The sequence below is a fragment of the Lepidochelys olivacea genome (genome assembly GCF_965140295.1).
Source record: "Lepidochelys olivacea isolate rLepOli2 genome assembly, chromosome: 1".
NCBI lineage: Eukaryota > Metazoa > Chordata > Testudines > Cheloniidae > Lepidochelys > Lepidochelys olivacea.
The window spans coordinates 104,173,827-104,197,168 of NC_140411.1; the positions used below are offsets into that span (position 1 = coordinate 104,173,827).

General features: G+C 43.5%; 1 protein-coding gene across 1 annotated transcript in view; it reads right to left on the minus strand.

Annotated features, from left to right (window-relative positions):
- Positions 1-23,342, minus strand: part of METTL21C (methyltransferase 21C, AARS1 lysine) — a 60,073-nt gene that overhangs the window by 5,261 nt on the left and 31,470 nt on the right. The window contains exon 2 of the mRNA XM_084614825.1: positions 2,438-2,601. Coding sequence (XP_084470951.1) covers positions 2,438-2,591 — 154 coding nt within the window. The 5' untranslated portion in view covers positions 2,592-2,601. The remainder of the gene's footprint in view (positions 1-2,437; positions 2,602-23,342) is intronic.

Below are 23,342 nucleotides of genomic sequence, written 5' to 3' on the forward strand. Positions count from 1 at the left end.
GTGTAACTGTACAATTGTGGACAGGATAGCAGACTAACATTGATTCTGGCAGAAATACTCTGGGTTCTTTAACCACAGATAGTTGGGACCTCTATTTTTGTATCTTCCAAAAGTCAGCATCGCCAGTAGTACAGCGTTCCCTGTTACCAGGTGTTTCATTGTTTCAAGTAGGGTACAGAGGACAGTGTCATCTTCTGAAACTGAAACTCTGCATTTTCCTATCTTAACCCAGCGGTTCCATCATGTCTCATTCGATCGGTCAAGCGCACAGCCCAGCATAGAGTAGCTGCAGATTATTGCCCTGTTAAAGTGCCTTTCCTCCTAATTTCATCCTTAATGACACTGAAAAATGAACTCTACTCTACCAGATCACCTCTGATGATACTGGAATATGACAAGAACAAACCTCTTGTAGTCGTAAGACAAAAACCAGAAAACTATAGTACAGGATTCCAAGGCCAAAAGGGACTGTTGCGATCATCTAGTCTAACTTCCTGTATCACACAGGCCATAGAACTTCCCCAAAATAGTTCCTAGAGCATATCTTTGGGAAAACATCCATCTTATAAATTGCCAGTGATGGAGACTCCACCACAACTGTTGGTAAATTGTTCCAGTGATTAATTACTCTCACTGTTAAAAATTTATGCCTCATTTCCAGTCTGAATTTGTCTAGCTTCAGCTTTCAGCCATTGGGTCATGTTACACCGGGGTGGGCAAACTATGGCCTGCGGGCCAGATCCAGCCTGCCAGCTGTTTTAATCCCGCCCTTGAGCTCCTGCTGGGGAGTGGGGTCTGGGTCTGGTCCTGCTCCCACACGCCAGCCGGGGAGCAGGGTCGGGGGACTCTCCACATGGCTCCTACATGTAGGGGCGGACAGAGGGCTGGGCTATGCACACCGCACCCACCCCAAGCGCTGCCCCTGCAGCTCCCATTGGAGATAAGCGCCACCCGGAACCTGCACCCCAGAGCCTCTCTCTGCATCCCAACCCCCTGCTGCATCCCTGATCCCCCTCCCGATCTCCAAACCCCTCGGTCCCAGCCCAGAGCTCCCTGCTGCACCCCAAACTCCTCATCCCCAGACCCAGAGCCTGCACCTCTAGCTGGAGCCCTCACCCCCGTCCCAGAGTGGAGCCCCCTCCTGCACTCTGAACTCATTTCTAGCCCCACCCTGGAGCCCGTACCCCCAACCAGACCCCACACTCCAACCCCAATTTTGTGAGCATTCATGGCTGCCATACAATTTCTATTCCCAGATGTGGCCTTCGAGCCAAAAAGTTTGCTCACCCCTGTGTTATACCTGTCTCTGCTAGATGGAAGAGTCCATTATTAAATATTTGTTCCCCGTGTAAGTACTTAGTGACTAATCAAGTCAGCCCTTAACCTTCTCTTCATCAAGCTAAATAGATGGAACTCTTTGAGCTTCTTACTAGATGTCATGTTTTCTAATCCTTTTAATCATTCCCATGGCTATTCTCTGAACTGCGTCCAATTTGTCCATATCCTCTTGGATTGTGGGCACCAGAAACTGGACATACTATTCCAGCAACAGTCGCACCAGTGCCAAATAAAGGGATCAAATAACCTCTCTCTCCTCATGATTCCCATGTTTATGCATCCAAGAATCACACTAGGAGCTCATGTTCAGCTGATTATCCACCACTCCTCCCAAATCTTTTTTGGAATCCCAGCTTCCCAGGATGAAGCCCCCCCATCCTGTTTGTATGGCTGATATTCTTTGTTCCTAGACGCATGCATTTAGTCGTACTAAAATCCATATGGTTTTAATACGGCTTGTTCCCAGCTTACCAAGCAACCCAGATGGCTCTGTATCAGGGACCTGACCTCTTCATTATTTACCATGCCCCCTACTTTTGTGTCGCATGCAAACTTAGAGTGATGATTTTTCATTTTCTTCCAGGTCATTGATGATGATAGTAAATAGTGTAACGCCAAGAACTGTCTGGAACAGAAGTAGAGTGTCGTGGTTTCTTCCGCAAAACAGAGCAAAATATTCCTATTTTCCAGTGGTCAGTTTTAAATGTTGCTTTGTGTTTTAGCTAGTCTCAGTTTTGGGAGTGATTAAAAAAAGGTTTGAGGGCAATCTGCTAATAGGCTGTGGGCCAGGTTTTTAAAAGAGCTCAGCCTGCAACAACTCCCATTGTTCTCAATGATAATCCAGCCATTTCAATTAGATGCCTAAATAAGAGCAGAGCTCTTTTCAAAATCTGCCTCTGTGGTGGGTGTTGAGCGCTTCTGTAAATCTGGCCCTGTAAGAAAAAAAATTACATTTAAGAAACAAACAAAAAACTGAAGTGAGAGTAGTCCTATCAAGAATGAAAATAGGATATTTGGGTGACCTTTTGGATTTGGATACCTAGGAAAATCCCGTATTCTACAACTTGCTGGCATGCCATAGCTTTTATTAAGTAGCAACCTGAACTGGATTCTGCTGTTGCTGTAGAATAGTCAGGGCAATTAGACCCATCCTGACATTCAGACTGTTGTTCATTGAGGTCCTTCTCTTCGCTTGGGCAGTCCATTGCTCTTTGAATTTCGTTAGGGAGTGGCAAGTGCTGGGTGGAGATCATAGCAGGAATGCTGAAGAGGGAGGAAACACAAAAAATTGTAAAGGAATGAGGTACTCTGTTTACTATATAACAACTTAGTTATGCAGCTCCTTTCAATTGATGGATCCCAAAGTGCTTTACCAATCCTATATCTAGCATACACACACACACTGAAGAATCTTCGATAACTGATAGTACAGTGGGAATTTAAGCAGGTAGAGTGCAATAACCAGAGGTCAGATCTGGCCAGATACAAGGGCTAACATTCCTATTCCTGTGAAAAATGCCATGAGAACTCTCACTGACCACACAGACGGGGCTTCTATTTTAACCCCTCTGTGGTAGCACTTTGTGTCTTGTAGCATAGAGGGGAAGTGGTTTTGTACTGATTCGGAAGAAGGAGTGCTATCAAGTGAATCACTTCCTGAAGAACCTCAGTTTTTCTTTGAGGTCTCCCATCCATCCAGCTACCAATTAGGTCTGAGCCTGCACCACTTACAAGTTCTTCTGTAATATGATCACAATCCGAGGTGGTATGGTGCAAACTTTGCCATGATTACATTGCTGCAGGTTAGAAGCTTTCCTTTCCTGATGCATGCGTGTGTGTGTGTATAGCCACATTCTTAGCATCCTCAGTCCACTCTGAAAGTATCCTGATCTCTCCACTACAATGAGTCCACTGTAATCTCTCTCGCTTCGGAAAACTATCCTTTCATTGAACAGAAGCTACAATTTCAAAAATGTTCTTGTTGCACGTCCATAGCCAGAATAAGACCAATATTTTCTATAGTTACATTTGGTGAAATAGAAATAATCGCATCTCAGCTGATTGCTACAGAGGCCATGAAAGAGTATTAGCCTTCATGTTGCACAATTGACTAGGTGTGTAATTGGGAGGGAGGAGGGATAGAACTTGCCTTCCCCCGGAAGCATAAGTTAAGTGGCCCCTACTGCTGGAAGCAACAAATTTGCTGGCTGAGTGTTCTGATTAGTATGGCAAATCCAGTGTTCCTACCAATTGCATGTTGAATTCGACAAGCAACTACATTTGGATATACTTTATTATTTGGTGGTGCTTTGGAACATAAAATCTCCTGCACCTAAATGAAAGCCTGATGTTATTGAAGCCAATGGAAATTTTACCAGTGACTTCAGCGGGAGAAGGTGCGAGCTATGAGAGCACAAAACCCAAGTGGGCCTGGTGGAATAGTGATCTAAACATAGGTAAGTGTATAGTTAATTATGTGCTTAAATTCCATCAGTGTACCTAAAACTTGGCAACATTGCTACACATATATCTTTTCTGTATTCATTCATTGCCTAAATGTTACTGCAACAGGCAAAAATTCCAGTTTAACCATGTATCACCAGTGAAAAATCATACAATAACCAACAAATACAGTCCTACTAAACATCTGTCTGATCAAATCTTTAGATACGGTAGCTAGTAACTCATTGTAAGATAGACTTAAACTGCAATTCTCAGTCTGTGTAACAAGCTTTTATATCCTTTTGTCTGCAAAGTTTAAAAAGAAAAAAGCAGCCAAATGTACTTCCATAAATTATGGTGATGATGTTTTATGTACTGAAAAGAGTGTTTAATTATTTTTACCTTGGTACAGACTACACAAAGGATTCGGTTTTATAATTTTCAGAGATGCAAGTATTTTAGTAGCATAGGCTTAATAATGCCACAATAACTATATTTAAAAAACTACACTATTCCAAAATTGTGTCTGAGCCTTTAAACACAAGGCAGACAGACTGCACATCCTAGTTGTAGAAAGCGTAAGTCTCAGTTCATTTACAAATACATAGTATTGTGTTCTTGTTAAATACCTTGTGTGCCATGTGGCTGCATTGGGAGATTTTCAGAATTTTTTGAATGTTAAATCCCAACCTTAGTGTTGCATTAATGTAGACTGTGCATTTATGTTCCTTGCCTTGTATGTGCTGCCTTTTTTTATTATTCTTTTTAGCACAAAAGGAAAAAGTCAAGAATAGAAGAGGCACCAGTGTTTTTTCCTAATTTGGAAATCATTAGCATATCTATTTGACACTGTGTATTTGAACTGAAAGACTGAAAAGATTACTTGCATTAGTGACATGCATAATACATATATTTGAATGTGCAGTTTAATGTTCACATTTAAATACATGCATCTTCTTGGTGCAAATTCCCCAACACCCAGTAGTAGAGCTGGTCAAAAAAAGTTCAATGGGAAATTCTGAAAGTTTGAAATTTTGTTTTTTCCTGAAACAAAATGAAAAGTTGAAACCTGAGAATTTTTCACTAAATAAAATATCCTGAAATACTTCATTTCAGCTGTGTGCTTTTGATTTTCATCATGCTATAAACTGTAATGTAACATGTAAATAAAGTTGAAATGAAACAGGTGGATAATTTCATGTCAAAAATGTTGATGAAATGGAGATGTTCCTGTAAAATGTTCTGATTTCATTGAATCAGCACTTCCAAGTGGAAAACAGGTGCATCCACAAATTTTTGACCAGCCCTACACATTGCTATCTGTATCTGGATTTCTTTGCAAAGTGATAAGATAGGCAAATGCTAAATTCAAGTCTTGTAGATCTGAAGTGTTTAAAAGTCTTTTAAATGATCATTGAATCAATTTACAGCAATGACAGTTGGAATTGTGAGATTTCAGGCTAGAGTATAATTATTCTGGTGGGAAGAAGTCTTCTATGAAGTTGTAATGGAAGTCCATGTCTAGCATCACTACCATGACACTAAAATATTGAAGAAGCTACCGGGGGATATTTGTGAGGTGGATACATCTTAAGGTAACAGTTTGACTGGCAAAAGCTTATTTCTACTGGGAACAATCTTTCATTTAAAAGTCCTGTTGTTAACTCTTTCCCCCTTCATTTGAGTAGTTCAAATCTAGTTATGCAACAAAATGAAAATACAAATAAGATGATTATGTAGATGAATGAGCAAAATGGCGTTGACCAGCGTTCAACTGTGAACACAACCCTTCCCAGATTCTTTTCTTTTTTTAATCTGAAACTTTTGTGCATGAATCTGTACGCTAGTGTGTCTTAGGACTGCATTTGATCAGTCAAAAGCCACTTCTGCAAGTTGCACTTGCAGAAATGCAGTTGGATTATTATATATTATTCCTTGAAAATGTAGCTCTTTCTGTTAGGATTTCACATACCAAACACAGGTAAGATCATTTGTTGTTAAATGCCCATGCAATTAAATCAAGCTTTCTTGCATTAAATAATAAATAATGTTCTTAGAGAGAGAAATCTAGTCCTAAATAAATCCTGGGAGACTTTACTTTTAAGATAGACCTTCTGGTTGATATGTGAGTATACTGGGGGAAAAACATAGCTGGAAAATAACTTGCCATCATTACTGATGCAATGATCTCATTGAAACAATGCTACATTTGTCAGTAATTCAGTAAACTTAATTCCTCTGACCAATGATATCGTCAGACGATTCCAAGTTTAAAAGGGCATTAGATAAATAAATGTAACACATTCCTTGTTAGTTGCTATCATAGGAGTATTTAGGTACATTCCAAACAATGTTAGTTGAAGAATAGTTGTATTGTTACCTTCTTTAGCAGAGTGAGTTTGAAGTTTCCTGTGCATCTTCCCAGACCACCCTAAAGGTTTTTATACAGACATGCACCTGGGAGGATTCATTCTCTGTTCACAAAGTCCAGCCAGTAAGAGTGCAGTCTATTTAGGGTAGCATTACCAAACAGCACTCAAAGAACTTACTGTGTTACACTAAATTTTTTCACATACGCAGAACAAAATAAAAACCACTATCAACTTTGGGAGTTCCTCAAATGTACACAAGTCAAAAACTGAATCAGTCTCATCAAATTCTGCTGATACCTTTCTTGTGGTTTTTAATTTTTAGAAGTTTGAAACTATTCCAAGTCTTAACAACATTGTCTACGGCCATCCTGACCCAAACAGCCTATCCAATACACAAATAACATGTGCAGCCATTTGGCAGCAGACCAAACAGAGAGAGAGAGAGAGAGAGAGAAGGTCACATGGCACAGAAGATCCTGCTTCCAGGAAAAGGTTAAGTCTTAGGGCCCCTCTGAGAAGATATTACAGCTGGGGGAGTTGTAGGGCTTACCCCCACTGTTTCTGGGAGCCAAGAGGTGAAGGGTTGAGGGAATCTGGCCGCCCTATAGATAGAATGATAGCCTTCTGGCAGATTCCTTTAACTAGTCTATAGATGCTGTAGGAGTGTAGGATGTGTATAATTCTCTATTAAAGGGACAGTGCCAACTTGAAAACCACATTAATCTGATCTAGCACCTACTCTAGTTACAAGCTACCCTTAAGATGACTATACGTGAAGAAAATTAGCAAAAATAGATACTGCCTTTGTTTACTTTGAGAATGTGAGTACTCCACATATATGGTCAGTTTCACTGTTGAAAAGACCTTTTTAAAAATTGAACAGGGACCAGACAACACTTTATAAAAGGAACTTTAGAGGATTTTTTGTTTTTTAAATTCCGGACCGTATTAAAAGGTGCATAACTGGATGCTTTTGAAATTAGAGGGATAACAAAGATAGGAAACGTAGACTTAAAAACTTAAACTCCAATGTATAAACATTCACATCTCTGAATTTGTAGCAATATTTTGACTGTATTAGGTACTGCTCCTTTAAAGAATTTGGAAAGAAAAGAGTATATCCCTCTTTTTCCTTTATCTCCATCCCTTTTTTACTTTTAACTTATATCATGGATTTCACACATTAACCAGTAGGTGTCCTCAGTATTCACCCCAAATATTAAGTAGATGAATGGAGAGACAAGGTGGTGAGGTAATACCTTTTATTGGACCAACTTCTGTTGATGAGAGAGACGCCTTCGAGCTGCACAGAGCTCCTATTCAGGCCCAGGAAAGGTGCTCCGAGTGTTATAGCAAAATGCAAGCTGGAACAGACTGTTTAGCACAAGTAATTAGCACATATTGTAAGGGACCATTCAAGGTAGAGTGGCCAGATCAGAAGAACAGCTCGGTGTGGCTCAAAAGCTTGGCTCTCACCCACAAAAGTTGGCCTAATAAAAGAGATTACCTCCCCCATCTACACTGCATACAAGTATATCAGCTGTGACATTAAAAGATTTCTCTCCCTCAAAAAAGAGGCAGCAGTATCCATTTAAGAGGAGGATACATGGACTATTTCTAAGACACTTGGGAGCCGATACTAAAACATCCGTATATTGATCGTGTTTCCACCGTCTGTCTTAAAAGCTGTTGCATTTTTTTCCAAACTATTTACAGACCACTTGACTTTAGATAAGTTTGGTCATGTCACAAATAAGCTGTTCCAGAGCCACTTCAGTAGTCATAACTAGAGAGCAGACACTGGCAAGCTCATTGCTGGACTAGTCATTCTCAGACTTAAATGCTGTTTCTTTTTTAAATGATTTTTAACATATGAAACAGAGAGATCTGTTTGACTGGAATTTTGTTCAGATTTGTAGGATCTGTCCATTGATGTGGTATCTGGAATTCTCTCCAAAGGGAAGGGGTGGAAGCTCATTAATTCAGGATTATATAAAAGTATGTGAAATCACAAGGTGACGTTTTTGGGAACATTCCTGCATTGGCAAAAGGACAGACCATCTATCGTAGGGGTTACTACTGTAACTTCCAAAGTGAAGGGGTTTTCTGTCACGAGCTCCCTATTATTTATAAAGGTGGCACTCCAGCCAATCTCAGCTGGGGCCGGGGGCGGGGGGGTTGGGAGTTATGCATCAGGAAAGTAGACAGACTCGAGGCTGCTTAGAGCTTTGTAGCTTGAAAGAAAGGCATTAATTGGAGTTGAGGGAGGAGATTACTGTAACTCCTAGTACTGTTAATACTATTCACCATTTAAATTCCGACAATGTGCTTGGTGCTGTACGTGACTTACCTACCTATGATTAAGAAAATAAAATAAGCTGAGCTGAATCAATCTACGTGTGTGAGCGGCACAACCCATGTAAAGGCTGAGTGAAAAATGAATTACAAGTTTACTCAAATTTGGCTTCTTTTTTGGTGAAGTGGTTGTGATCGTCCCATATTTAGTCATTGTTCAAATGCATTTGCCTCATACTTCCTGCAAGTCGTTCTTGTTCTGTAGCCCCTTCACAAGCACTTATCTGCAAATAGCTCAGTATCCGAGTTCTTCTGACTGGACATGATGTTCCCCTGGGATGAAATTCACCCTTAGGCAGAGGGCCAGCCCAAGTCCCACTTAAGCAGGGCTTAAATAATGCCATATCCCTTGTTCACACACCCTCTGGAGAGCTTTGGAGTTCACCCATTAACTGAATTTCAGTTCCCTGAGCATAATTCTTAAAATCAGGTTGCCTGGGCAAGTATTTGCAATTACGATCTCAACATTCCATTCTGCAAATATTCAATGTTTTTTTTAAGAACTGCTATTTCTGTGGACATTCCTGTGCGTAAACTCATTTGCTAGACTGTGGAAAGCAAAACAACAGCTTGGAAACACGTTTGAGGCAAATTTGGATTCTAAATATTCCAACAAATTTCCCAGCCCTTGCTACATACAGACCCAAATAATGGTGGGTGCTCGAGAGCAGTGCGTCTCAAGCTATCTGATGTGGGGGACTGGCAATTTTTTTTTCCAATGTGTGTGCAGACCGGTAGCTGATGGCTTGTGGACTGGCACCGATCCGCGGACCACCACTTTGAGTAGCACTGCTCTAGAGTACTATTCCATTTGTACAGAGGTCAAATGGGGGGTGGGAGAGAATAGGCAGCAAGATTCTCCTAAACTCTGTGCCTGCCAGTATGCCCAAGGGCAGATATCACTGTGATGGGCCACATCTCAAAATGTAGCCCCAGAGTAGAATAGGGGCACACTTCACCCATTATAGATCAGACAGCAAGTTAGGGTTGACCCCAGTTGAAACCTGCCAGGGATGGCAATGATGGAAGTCCATGCCTGCCCTCTACCCAGGGGTGAATGCCTGCACTGGGGGTCTTCTTCCCTGTATGGAAGTCTAGGGTACAAACACTGGGTGTGGCAAGGGATCTCTCTTTCCCTGCTGTTTTGCTGGAGGTCTTGGTCCCCTCTTGGATGAATGAGGAGAGGAAGTGTCGGGTCTCCTGCTCTGGAGTAGACTGTCCTCTCCTTGGCTGCTGCGGGGCTGTGTTGGTCTTCTCCTTTCCTGTGCAACTCCTTCTCCTCCCTGACTGCAGAAGGTCCTGTGGTGCCCCAGAGCAGCAGGCACTCCTCTTCTACAACAGTAGATGGCTGGCCACACTCTGATTAACACCTGCACCAGTCACTTTGTCACATGCTCCCTCTGCTGGTGAAGCAGTTGCCTGAGCCAAGGCTGTCATGCCCCATTGACAGTCAGCAACACTGAATATCTGTAGGGTTGGAGGATCTGATTTTTATCAGTAAAATGTCGATTCCACTGTGTACACACTAATTGAAATTTGCTGGTGGACAAAGTAGGACAAATGCCGCTTGTGAACTTGTTACCGTTTGATTTAAGGATATTTGCTTTGTATATTTTGACATCCAATGCTGACAACTTGTGTTTAAACAGTTATAAAGCTTTCACTTTTTGAAACTCAACATTTACTGCCGTTATATAATTGTCTCAACCCTCCCATAATTTCCCACAATTGGGAAAATTTAAATTGATAAAAATTGGGGGGGGGGAGAACATGCTTAAAAATAAAGGTTGTTCTCTGTTGAAATTTATTTTAAAAAATAAAAATTGAATTCTGCCAAGCCTGAATATATGCATTGCTGGTTCTGATTGGCCAGTGGCAGCACTGAAGGTGGAGCAGGATTGTGAGTGGCTCCGAGAGGTGCCAGCATGGTACATGGACACGTGCCATACAGCCCAAACCTAACATTTATATTGCCTTTAAAATGGAAAATTCATTGTCCTTCCTGGAGGCCTTTTTCCCTCTCCAACTCAATCTCCTCCTCATAACAGGTGACCTCACATAACAGGTGAGAGGTACGGATGTGGTTTCTTTGGCACCCTGTGAGGGCTGCTAATTTGACTTCAGGGCAGGTCTATGTGGGTACAGTTTCAGAATGGGTGTCTTAGGCTCAACCCTGGACCTAGAGCTGAAAGGGTCTATATCCGATACTAGCATCCTGAGTCATCCAATCTGCAATTATTTTCGTACGTTAAGTAATAAAATACATGTCACAGGAATAAAGTGCTTTGGGAACTTGGCTTATGCCATATTTTACATAAATAACCACCTCATCAGTCTTGTCTGCATAGAACAACATTGGCTCTTCCATGTGAATCTAAGCAGCCAGGCAGAGATTTGAGACACTACACCAGGATACCCCTAAAAGAAACCTTCGTACTGTTGTTGGGGGGTAATCTCTAACAGTGCTCTTCTAAATGACAATTGATACTTATTGTGCTTTCTTGATATCATAAAATAGCCAGGAATTACCTTCAGGCTGGGCCATGGGAAATGAATGGAGTTCACAGGTTAATTGCTTGCTTAGATTTGTATCCAAAGAGGTTTTTCCTGCCATCTGAGAGTGTGCGGAGTAAAAACCATTGCCAAGACAGCCATCAATCTTTAGAAATTGATTCCATTTTAGTCTTGTTTAATTATGTTTAATGTTGCCACGTTAATGTAGTCAGCTTTGCTCCTATCAGTACATGAAATGCAGCGATGTGCTATCCAAAGAGGGAGTACAGTGGAGTGTGAACAAATAAGCAATTGCTCTAAATGTTTCTTTATCATTTTTTTCAATTACTGTAGTGCACAGGGCCCCAAGATGTTGAGCAAACGAAGAGAGCAGGCTGCTAAATGTTTCAGCCTTTGTGCTTCTAGTAGGAGCTCTTTAGCATGCCTCATCAGCTGCTGTTTTTCATTAACCATTTGTTGTGTATTTAATGGCTGTACAGTGTTCGATGATGGAGATTCCACAACCTCCCTGGGCAATTTATTCCAGTGCTTAACCACCCTGACAGTTAGGAAGTTTTTCCTAAAGTCCAACCTAAACCTCCCTTGTTGCAATTTAAGCCCATTGCTTCTTGTCCTGTCCTCAGAGGTTAAGGGTATGTCTACACTACGAAATTAGGTCAAATTTATAGAAGTCGGTTTTGTAGAAAGCGTTTTTATACAGTCGATTGTGTGTGTCCCCACACAAATGCTCTAAGTGCATGTCGTCAGCGGAGTGTGTCCACAGTACTGCGGCAACCGTCGACTTCCGGAGCGTTGCACTGTGGGTGGCTATCCCACAGTTCCTGCAGTCTCCGCCGCCCATTTGAATTCTGGATAGAAATCCCAGTGCCTGATAGGGCTAAAACATTGTCGCGGGTGGTTCTGGGTACATATCATCAGGCCCCCCTTTCCTCCCTCCCTCCCTCCCTCCGTGGAAGCAAGGGCAGACTATCATTTTGCGCCTTTTTTCTTGAGTTACCTGTGCAGGCGCCATACCACGGCAAGCATGGAGCCCGCTCAGCTAACCGACACCGAATGTCTCCTGGGTGCTGGCAGACACGGTACTGCATTGCTACACAGCAGCAGTTTATTGCCTTTGGGCAGCAGACGGTGCAGAAAAACTGGTAGCCATCGTCAATGTAGTCCTGGGTGCTCTTTTAACCAACCTCGATGAGGTCAGGGGCGCCTGGGCAAACATGGGAGTGACTCAGCCAGGTCATTTCCCTTTTAAGTTTCGTCTCATAGCAATTGAGTCCTACTGGCAGTCTTTTAATCAGCAGCCAGCAGAAGATGATGGCCAGTAGTCATACTGCACCGTCTTCTGCCGAGCACCCAGGAGATGACAATGGCTAGCAGTCGTACTGCACAGTCTGCTGCCAGCAAGATGTATAAAGAGAGATGAAGTGGCTCAAAACAAGAAATACAGCAGATTGGTTTTGTATTCATTTTCTCCTCCCTCCCTCTGTGAAATCAATGGCCTGCTAAACCCAGTTTTGAGTTCTATCTTTGAGGTTTTGAGTTCTACCCTTGAGGGGGCCATTCTGTTTCTAGCAAAGCCACCCCCTTTGTTGATTTTAATTCCCTGTAAGCCAACCCTGTATGCCATGTCGTCAGTCGCCCCTCCCTCCGTCAGGGCAACGGCAGACAATTGTTCCGTGCCTTTTTTCTGTGCAGATGCCATACCACAGCAAGCATAGAGTCCGCTCAGATCACTTTGGCAATTAGGAGCACAGTAAACACCACGTGCATTATCCAGCAGTATATGCAGCACCAGAACCTGCCAAAGCAAAACCGGGCGAGTAGGCGACGTCAGCGCAGTGACGAGAGTGATGAGGACATGGACACAGACTTCTCTCAAAGCACGGGCCCTCGCAATGTGAGCATCATGCTGGTAATGGGGCAGATTCATGTGGGTGGAATGCCGATTCTGGGTTCGGGAAACAAACACAGACTGGTGGGACCGCATAGTGTTGCAGGTCTGGGATGATTCCCAGTGGCTGCAAAACTTTTGCATGCGTAAGGGCACTTTCATGGAACTTTGTGACTTGCTTTCCCCTGCCCGGCGGCGCAAGAATACCAAGATGAGAGCAGCCCTCACAGTTGAGAAGCGAGTGGCAATAGCCCTGTGGAAGCTTGCAACGCCAGATAGCTACCGGTCAGTTGGGAATCAATTTGGAGTAGGTAAATCTACTGTGGGGGCTGCTGTGATGCAAGTAGCCCACGCAATCAAAGATCTGCTGATATCAAGGGTAGTGACCCTGGGAAATGTGCAGGTCATAGTGGATGGCTTTGCTGCAATGGAATTCCCTAACTGTGGTGGGGCCATAGACGGAACCCATATCCCTATCTTGGAACAAGAGCACCAAGCCGGCAAGTACGTAAACTGCAAGGGGTACTCTTCAATAGTGCTGAAAGCACTGGTGGATCACAAGGAACGTTTCACCAACATCAACGTGGGATGGCCGGGAAAGCTACATGACGCTTGCATCTTCAGGAACTCTGGTCTGTTTCAAAAGCTGCAGGAAGGGACTTTATTCCCAGACCAGAAAATAACTGTTGGGGATGTTGAAATACCTATAGTTATCCTTGGGGACCCAGCCTACCCCTTAATGCCACGGCTCCTGAAGCCGTACACAGGCAGCCTGGACAGTAGTCAGGAGCTGTCCAACTACAGGCTGAGCAAGTGCAGAATGGTGGTAGAATGTGTATTTGGATGTTTAAAAGCATGCTGGCGCAGTTTACTGACTCACTTAGACCTCAGCAAAACCAATATTCCCACTGTTATTACTGCTTGCTGTGCGCTCCACAATATCTGTGAGAGTAACGGGGAGATGTTTATGGCGGGGTGGGAGGTTGAGGCAAATTGCCTGGTTGCTGGTTACGCACAGCCAGACACCAGGGCGGTTAGAAGAGCACAGGAGGGCGCAGTGCGCATCAGAGAAGCTTTGAAAACCAGTTTCATGACTGGCAAGGCTATGGTGTGAAAGTTCTGTTTGTTTCTCCTTGATGAAACCCCCCGCCCCTTGGTTCACCCTACTTCCCTGTAAGCCAACCACCCTCCCCTCCTCCCTTCGATCACCGCTTGCAGAGGCAATAAAGTCATTGTTGCTTCACATTCATGCATTCTTTATTCATTCATCACACAAATAAGGGGATAACTACCAAGGTAGCCCAGGAGGGGTGGTGGAGGAGAGAAGCACGGGGAGGGGTGGTGGAGGAGGGAAGGATAAGGCCACACAGCACTTTAAAACTTTAAAACTTGTTGAATGCCAGCCTTCTGTTGCTTGGGCAATCCTCGGGCGTGGAGTGGCTGGAGGCTCCCCCACTGCGTTCTTCGGCATCTGGGTGATGAGGCTATGGAACTTGAGGAGGAGGGCGGTTGCTTACACAGGGGCTGTAGCGGCGGTCTGTGCTCCTGCTGCCTTTCCTGCAGCTCAACCATATGCTGGAGCACATTAGTTTGATCCTCCAGAAGCCTCAGCATTGAATCCTGCCTCCTCTGGTCATGCTGCCGCCACCTTTCAGCTTCAGCCCTCTCTTCTGCCACCACCTCTCCTCCCCGTCATTTTGTGCTTTCCTGCACTCTGACATTGTCTGCCTCCATGCATTTGTCTGTGCTCTGTCAGTGTGGGAGGACAGCATGAGCTCAGAGAACATTTCATCGCGAGTGCGGTTTTTTTGCCTTCTAATCCTTGCTAGCCTCTGGGAAGGAGAAGATCCTGTGATCCTTGAAAAACATGCAGCTGCTGGAGAAAAAAGGGACAGTGGTATTTAAAAAGACACATTTTTATAGAACAATGGATACACTCTTTCACAGTAAACGTTGCTGTTAACATTACATACATAGCACATGTGCTTTCGTTCCAAGTTCGCATTTTGCCTCCCCCCAGCATGTGGCTAGCCCCTCCCCCCTCCCTGTGGCTAACAGCGGGGAACACTTCTGTTCAGCCAAAGGCAAACAGCCCAGAAGGAACGGGTACCTCTGAATGTCCCCTTAAGAAAAGCACCCTATTTCAACCAGAAAAGGAGTACTCGTGGCACCTTAGAGATTAACCAATTTATTTGGGCATAAGCTTTTGTGAGCTACAGCTCACTTCATCGGATGCATACTGTGGAAAATACAGAAGATGTTTTTATACACACAGACCATGAAAAAATGGTTGTTTATCACTACAAAAGGTTTTCTCTCCCCCCACCCCACTCTCCTGCTGGTAATAGCTTATCTAAAGTGATCACTCTCCTTACAATGTGTATGATAATCAAGGTGGGCCATTTCCAGCACAAATCCAGGGTTTAACACTCTATTTCTGATCTCAAAGTGACTATCCTTCAACAAAAAAACTTCGAAAACAGACTCCAACGAGAGACTGCTGAATTGGAATTAATTTGCAAATTGGATACAATTAACTTAGGCTTGAATAGAGACTGGGAATGGTTGATTCATTATAAAAAGCAACCTATTTCCCCTTGTTTATTCCTTTCCCACCCCCACACTGTTCCTCAGACATTCTTGTTAAACCCTGGATTTGTGCTGGAAATGGCCCACCTTGATTATCATACACATTGTAAGGAGAGATCACTTTAGATAAGCTATTACCAACAGGAGAGTGGGGTGGAGGGAGAGAAAACCTTTTGTAGTGATAAACACCCAGTTTTTCATGGTCTGTGTGTATAAAAACATCTTCTGTATTTTCCACAGTATGCATCCTATGAAGTAAGCTGTAGCTCATGAAAGCTTATGCTCAAATAAATTGGTTAATCTCTAAGGTGCCACAAGTACTCCCTTTCTTTTTGCGAATACAGACTAACACGGCTGCTACTCTGAAACCTATTTCAACCAGGTGACCATGAATGATATCACTCTCCTGAGGATAACACAGAGATAAAGAACAGATGTTGTTTGAACACCAGCAAACATACACTGCAATGCTTTGTTCTACAATGATTCCTGAGTACCTGCTACTGGCCTGGAGTGGTAAAGTGTCCTACCATGGTGGATGGAATAAGGTTGCCCTCCCCAGAAACCTTTTGCAAAGGCTTTGGGAGTACATCCAGGAGAGCCGCAAATGCCAGGGCAAAGTAATCCTTTCACATGCTTGCTTTTAAACCATGTATAGTATTTTAAAAGGTACACTCACCAGAGCTCCCTTCTCCACCTGGCGGGTCTGGGAAGCAGCCTTGGGTGGGTTTGGGGGGTACTGGCTCCAGGTCCAGGGTGAGAAACAATTCCTGGCTGTCGGGAAAACCGGTTTCTCTGCTTGCTTGCTGTGAGCTATCATCTTCCTCGTCCTCAAAACCTGCTTCCATGTTGCCTCCATCTCCATTGAAGGAGTCAAACAACACAGCTGGGGTAGTGGTGGCTGAAGCCCCTAAAATGGCATGCAGCTCATCATAGAAGCGGCATGTTTGGGACTCTGATCCGGAGCGGCCGTTCGCCTCTCTGGTTTTCTGGTAGGCTTGCCTCAGCTCCTTCAGTTTCACACAGCACTGCTTCGGGTCCCTGTTATGGCCTCTGTCCTTCATGCCCTGGGAGATTTTGACAAATGTTTTGGCATTTCGAAAACTGGAACGGAGTTCTGATAGCACAGATTCCTCTCCCCATACAGCGATCAGATCCCGTACCTCCCGTTCAGTCCATGCTGGAGCTCTTTTGCGATTCTGGGACTCCATCACGGTCACCTTTGCTGATGAGCTCTGCATTGTCACCTGCAGCTTGCCACGCTGGCCAAACAGGAAATTGAAATTCAAAAGTTTGCTGGCCTTTTCCTGTCTACCTGGCCAGTGCATCTGAGTTGAGAGTGCTGTCCAGAGCGGTCAAAATGGAACACTCTGGGATAATTCCCGGAGGCCAATACCATCTAATTGTGTCCACAGAACTCCAAATTCGACCCAGCAAGGCTGATTTCAGCGCTAATCCCCTTGTTGGGGGTGGAGTAAGGAAATCGATTTTAAGAGCCCTTTAAGTTGAAAAACAGGGCTTCGTCGTGTGGATGGGTCCAGGGTTAAATCGATGTAATGCTGCTAAATTCAACCTCAACTCCTAGTGTAGACCAGGGCTTAGAAAAACATTTTTTCTCCCTCCTCCTTGTAACAACCTTTTACATACTTGAAAACTATTATCATGTTCCCCCTCAGCCTTCTCTTTTCCAAACTATACAAACTCAATTTTTTCAACCTTCCCTCATAGGTCATGTTTTCTAAACCTTTAATCATTTTGTTGCTCTTCTGTGGACTCCCTCCAATTTGTCCACATCTTTACTGTGGCGCCCAGAAATGGACACAATACTCCAATTGAGGCCTAATCAGCGTGGAGTAGAGCGGAAGAATTACTACTTGTGTCTTGCTTACAACACTCCCGCTAATACATCCTAGAATTATGTTCACTTTTTTTGCAACAGCGTTACACTGTTGACTCATATTTAGCTTGTGATCCACTATGACCCCCAGATTCCTTTCTGTAGTACTCATTCCTCGGCAGTCATTCCCATTTTGTATGTGTGCAACTGAATGTTCCTTCCTAAATGGAGTACTTTGCATTTGTCCTTATTGAATTTCATCCTATTTACTTCAGACTATTTCTCCAGTTTGTCCAGATCATTTTGAATTTTAATCCTATCCTCCAAAGCACATGGAACCCCTCCCAGCTTGGTATCGTCTGCAAACTTTATAAGTGTACTCTGTATGCCATTATCTAAATCATTGATGAAAATATTGAACAGAACCAGACCCAGAACTGATCCCTGCGGGACCCCACTCATTATGCCCTTCCAGCATGACTGTGAACCACTGATAACTACTCTCTGGGAATGGTTTTCCAACCAGTTTTGCACCCACCTTATAGTAGCTCTATCTAGGTTGCATTTCCCTAATTTGTTTACGAGAAGGTCATGTGAGAAAGTACGCAAAGCTTTACTAAAATCGAGATATACCACATCTACCACTTCCCCCCTATCCACAAGGCTTGTTAGCTTTCTTTGACGGGTATCAGGTTGGTTTGACACAATTTGTTCTTGATAAATCCGTGCTGACTGTTATTTATCACCTTATTTTCTTCTAGATGTTTGCAAATTGATTGCTTAATTATTTGTCCATTATCTTTCAGGGTACAGAAGTTAAGCTGACTGGTCTGTAATTCCCTGGGTTGTCCTTATTTCCCTTTTTATAGTTTGCAACTATATTTGCCCTCTTTCCAGTCTTCTGGAATCTCTCTAGTCTTCCATGACTTTTCAAAGATAGGTTTCAGAGTAGCAGCCGTGTTAGTCTGTATTCGCAAAAAGAAAAGGAGTACTTGTGGCACCTTAGAGACTAACCAACTTATTTGAGCATAAGCTTTCGTGAGCTACAGCTCACTTCATCGGAAGCTGTAGCTCACGAAAGCTTATGCTCAAATAAATTGATTAGTCTCTAAGGTGCCACTAGTACTCCTTTTCTTTTTTCAAAGATAATCACTAATGGCTCAGATATCTCCTCAGTCAGCTCCTTGAATATTCTAGGATGCATTTCATCAGGCCCTGGTGACTTGAAAACATCTAATTTGTCCAAATAATTTTTAACTTGTTCTTTCCCTATTTTAGCCTCTTCTGATTCTACCTCATTTTCACTGGCATTCACTAGGTTAGACCTCGAATCACCATCAACCTTCTTGGTGAAAACCGAAAAAAAGAAATCATTAAGCACCTCTGCCATTTCCACATTTTCTGTTATTGCTTTTCCCGGCTCATTAAGTAATGGGCTATGCTGTCTTTGGTCTTCCTCTTGCTTCTAATGTATTTGTAGAATGTTTTCTTGATACCCTTTATGTCTCTAGCTAGTTTGATCTCGTTTTGTGCTTTGTCTTTTCTAATTTTGTCCCTACGTACTTGTTTGTTTATATTCGTCCTTTGTAATTTGACCTAATTTCCACTTTTTGTAGGACTCTTTTTTTTATTTTTAGATCATTGAAGATCTCCTGGTTAAGGCAGGGTGGTCTCTTGCTATACTTCCTATCTTTCCTACGCAGTGGGATGGTTTGCTCTTGTGCCCTTAATAATGTCTCTTTGAAAAACTGCCAACTGCCTTTAGTTGTTTTTCCCCTTAGATTTGCTTCCCATGGGATCTTACCTACCAACTCCCTGAGTTTGCTAAAGTCTGCCTTCTTGAAATCCATTATCTTTATTTTGCTGTTCTCCCTCCTACCATTCTTTAGAATCATGAATTCTATCATTTCATGATCACTTTCACCCAAGCTGCCTTCCACTTTCAAATTCTCAACCAGTTCCTCCCTATTTGTCAAAATCAAATCTCCCCGAATAGATTTCCACACCTTTTGAAATAAAAAATTGTCTCCAATACATTCCAAGAACTTATTGGATAATCTGTGCCCTGCAGTGTTATTTTCCCAACAGATGTCTGATTAGTTGAAGTCCCCCATCACCACCAAGTCCTGTGCTTTGGATGATTTTGTTAGTTGTTTTAAAAAAAGCCTCATTCACCTCTTCTTCCTGATTAGGTGTTCTGTAGTAGACCCCTACCATGACATCACCCTTGTTTTTTACCCCTTTTATCCTTACCCAGAGACTTTCAACAAGTTGGTCTCCTATTTCCATCTCAACCTCAGTCCAAGTGTATATGTTTTTAATATATAAGGTAACACCTCCTCCCTTTTTTCCCTGCCAGTCCTTCCTGAGCAAGCTGTACCCTTCTATGTCAATATTCCAGTCAAGCATATTACCCCACCAGGATTCTGTGATGCCAACTATGTCATAGTTGTGTTTCTTTACTAGCATTTCAAGTTTTCCTGCTTATTCCCCATACTTCTCATGTTAGTATACAGGCATCTAAGATACTGATTTGATTTCCCCCTCCTCAGTTCTGTCTTGGCTCTCCTCTATCCCTGCTATTACAGCCCATATTCCGACCCTTCTCCCAGGTCTCCATGTTTTTGACTTACCTATGGGCTTTGGTCACCTGCCCCCTTCAAACCTAGTTTAAAGCCAGAGGTTAGCCAGTCTGTATCCAAATATGCTCTTCCCCTTCCTTGATAGGTGGACCCCATCTCTGCTTAGCAGTACTTCTTCCTGGAAGAGCATCCCATGGTCAAAAAAGCTGAAGTCCTCCTGGCGATACCATCCTCACAGCCAGGCATTCACCTCCAGGATGCATCTGTCTCTGCCTGGGGCCCTACCCTTGACTGGAAGGATCGAAGAGAACACCACCTGCTCTCCCAGCTCCTTCACTGGTACTCCCAGATCCCTATAGTCACTTCTGATCTGCTGAGGGTCATACCTTCCCGTATCATTAGTGCCCACATGGATGAGTAGCATGGGGTAGTAGTCAGAGGGCCGGGTGATCCTTGACAATCCCTCGGATATGGGCCCCTGGCAAGCAGCATACTTCTGGGGTGCCATGTCAGGGCGACAGATGTGTGCCTCCATCCCCTCTCTGAAGAGAGTCACCAACCACCACTACCCTATATTTCCTCCTAGGAGTGGTGGCTGTGATCCTCTCAGACTTGCGGGTACATGACTTCTCCTCCTACACTTTAGGAGTGATTCCTCATCGCTCGTTGCCAGGGCAGTATATCAGTTTTACATCACCATGGTGGGTAGGTTGGGAGTAGGGGTGGAGCACTGCCTGCTGCCAGAAGTAACCAGCTGCCAATATCCTCCCTGTGACGGGCCATATCCTCCTCCCCCAGTGGCGTGACAGCAGTCCTCTGTAGCTGAATAGCATCCTCAGCCTTGGATGTCTCCATACAAATACTCAAGGAATTCCTCATGGACATAGATGCTCCTCAGCCTAGCCACCTCCTCTTGTAGCTCTCCTACCTGGTTCCTGAGAGATTCCACCAGAAGGCACCTTTCACACTGGCTTTCTGGGGGTGGGAAATGCAGGCCACAGTCTCTGCAAATCCTCACTAGGATCTGGGTAGAGGCATCCATGGTTAGGTTCTCTGTCTGGATACAAAAAGAACAGGAGGACTTGTGGCACCTGAGAGACTAACCAATTTATATGAGCATAAGCTTTCGTGAGCTACAGCTCACTTCATCGGATGCATAAAGATGAAGCTCACGAAAGCTTAAGCTCAAATAAATTGGTTAGTCTCTCAGGTGCCACAAGTCCTCCTGTTCTTTTTGCGGATACAGACGAACACGGCTGTTACTCTGAAACCTGTCTGGACACAGGCGCAAGTGGAGGAGACAGGAGCAGTGTTGGTGCTGGCGACGCAGCCCTTCCTAACCACAGCGATATTACGTTGTCTTCCCACAAACTCCCCCTCAAACTCCCCTGTTCGCTAGCTCCCCTTGGTCACTTAGACTCTGCCTTTTAAGGCCTTCTCTCCTAGGTCAGCCCTACCCCCTTGTTAATCACAGGGGGAGGGTGATCGCAAGGCTGATTGAGGCTGATCAAAGATGATCACGGATGATCCAGGGAACAAAGGCTCAAACAGTCCTCAGACACGCAATCCCAACTGACCCAGAAACTAACTGAAATAACCTGAAAGAGAAAGAAACACACAAACAGCCAAACAAACTCATTCACCCCAAGGTTAGTACTCGCACCTTGTTCGTTTAGCAGGGGGATCTCCTTCTCTCCCTCTCAAACTTAAATCCCAGTGTACTGCTTTAAATATGGGGCTTGATTAATATCATTAGCACAATATAGCTGGGATTGTCTGGACTGTTATCTGGAAAATTAAAAATACATCCTGCTCTAAAATTTGTATTATTGTATTTTTGGTGTTGTGAGAAGCGTTCTCTAAATCATGTCTCAAAATCTACAGTATAATACATTTGGTTGCAAGAAACCAGATTTTTGGTTCATAAATTCCAAGGCCAGAAGGGACCATTGTGACCTCCTGTATAACACAGACTGAAAATAATTCCTGTTTGAACCAGAGCATATCTTTTAGGGGGGAAAAATCAAATTAGATTTAAAAGTGGTGCTAATGATGGACAGTTCATCACAACCCTTGGTAAGTTGTACCAATGGTTAATTACCCTCACTGATAAAAATTACCTTATTTCCAGTTTGAATTTGTCTGAATTTGCCCCTAGCTATTTGCCAATAGTAGCAATGCCCTTGATGGCTTTTTTCCATCTGTGTCTGCCTAGGACCATTCTTTTCAGATGCAGAACTTGCTACCATGATCCATGCTTTAAATAGGGCTACACCTTATATCTACTCACATACAAGCTGATGCATAACTTGGCAGTTCCTATGGTAAGTGTCCTATTTTGCCATATACAGATTACTCTGATACCCAGATCTGCACTTGTTGCCAGTTGGGTAGAGTTGAAGAGTTGGCTTCTATAAAAACCCTAAACATTTTAGCTCCTGCGTGTGTGAGAGACCACCTCTCTCCCCTTTGCAATCAGCAGAGCTCTCTTGGTTTACTAGTGAGAGAGCTGCCGGCAAGTGCCCTCCAGGAGGTGCCTTTGACTTCAGAATTTGCTCCCCCTTTGGCATGAAATATGCAAATTGGACTTTTCGGGCACACAGCAAAGCTCAACTGTTTTGGAGGGGAGGGAGAATTGATTCTTAGTATTTGTGTCACTTAAATCTAAACATGTTTACCTAGTTGCATATCAGCATATCAGAATGTTTGTTTTCTGTGTGACACATTCTGTAGAAGTGATGAGAGAGAAGTCTCAGGAGAGCAGCCCTAGGAGTTTCAGTGGCATCTTGGCAAACCTTGGTTATGTGGTTTGTGCACAATCCCGGTTACGCAGCTTGTGTGTAATGTGCTGAGAATGGTCCAGACAAAACAGAATTACGTTATCTGGAAAATACCAGTAATACGTAAAGCTGTGTAAGATTTGCCTGGCAGCTTGTGTGGGGTGAATCAGAACAAATATTTTTGGATGACTCTTTTTAACCCTGGTATTTAAAGACACTCCCCTCCCCCCAAAATGATTGCTTCATTACCTTTCAGTCAGTTCTGGGTTCAGTGAACGTTTTACTCCTATGCTTCCATCTGCAAATCAAACAGCCCCAACCTAAATAGGGCAATGGCAGCAGTTCAGTTCAAATCATCCAGAGTTCAGAGATGGCTCTGACTCAGCGCTCTGTCAACAATAGGATCTTCAGTCAGACTTCTCTAGCCATACCATGTGCAGAGCTTCAGTGATGTGGTGAGGTGCACTTCGGTGTCAGATAGAGGGTGGGGGAAAGGAGAGAATTCTAACAATTCCATTAAAACTGTCATGGGTGTTAGCAAAAAATCTCCAATACTCAAGTAGAGAGAGGCTAGCAAAGGAGATTTTAAAGCAACAAGAGTAAAACATTTGGAATCCGACCAATAGACTAAACACTGGAGGCTGC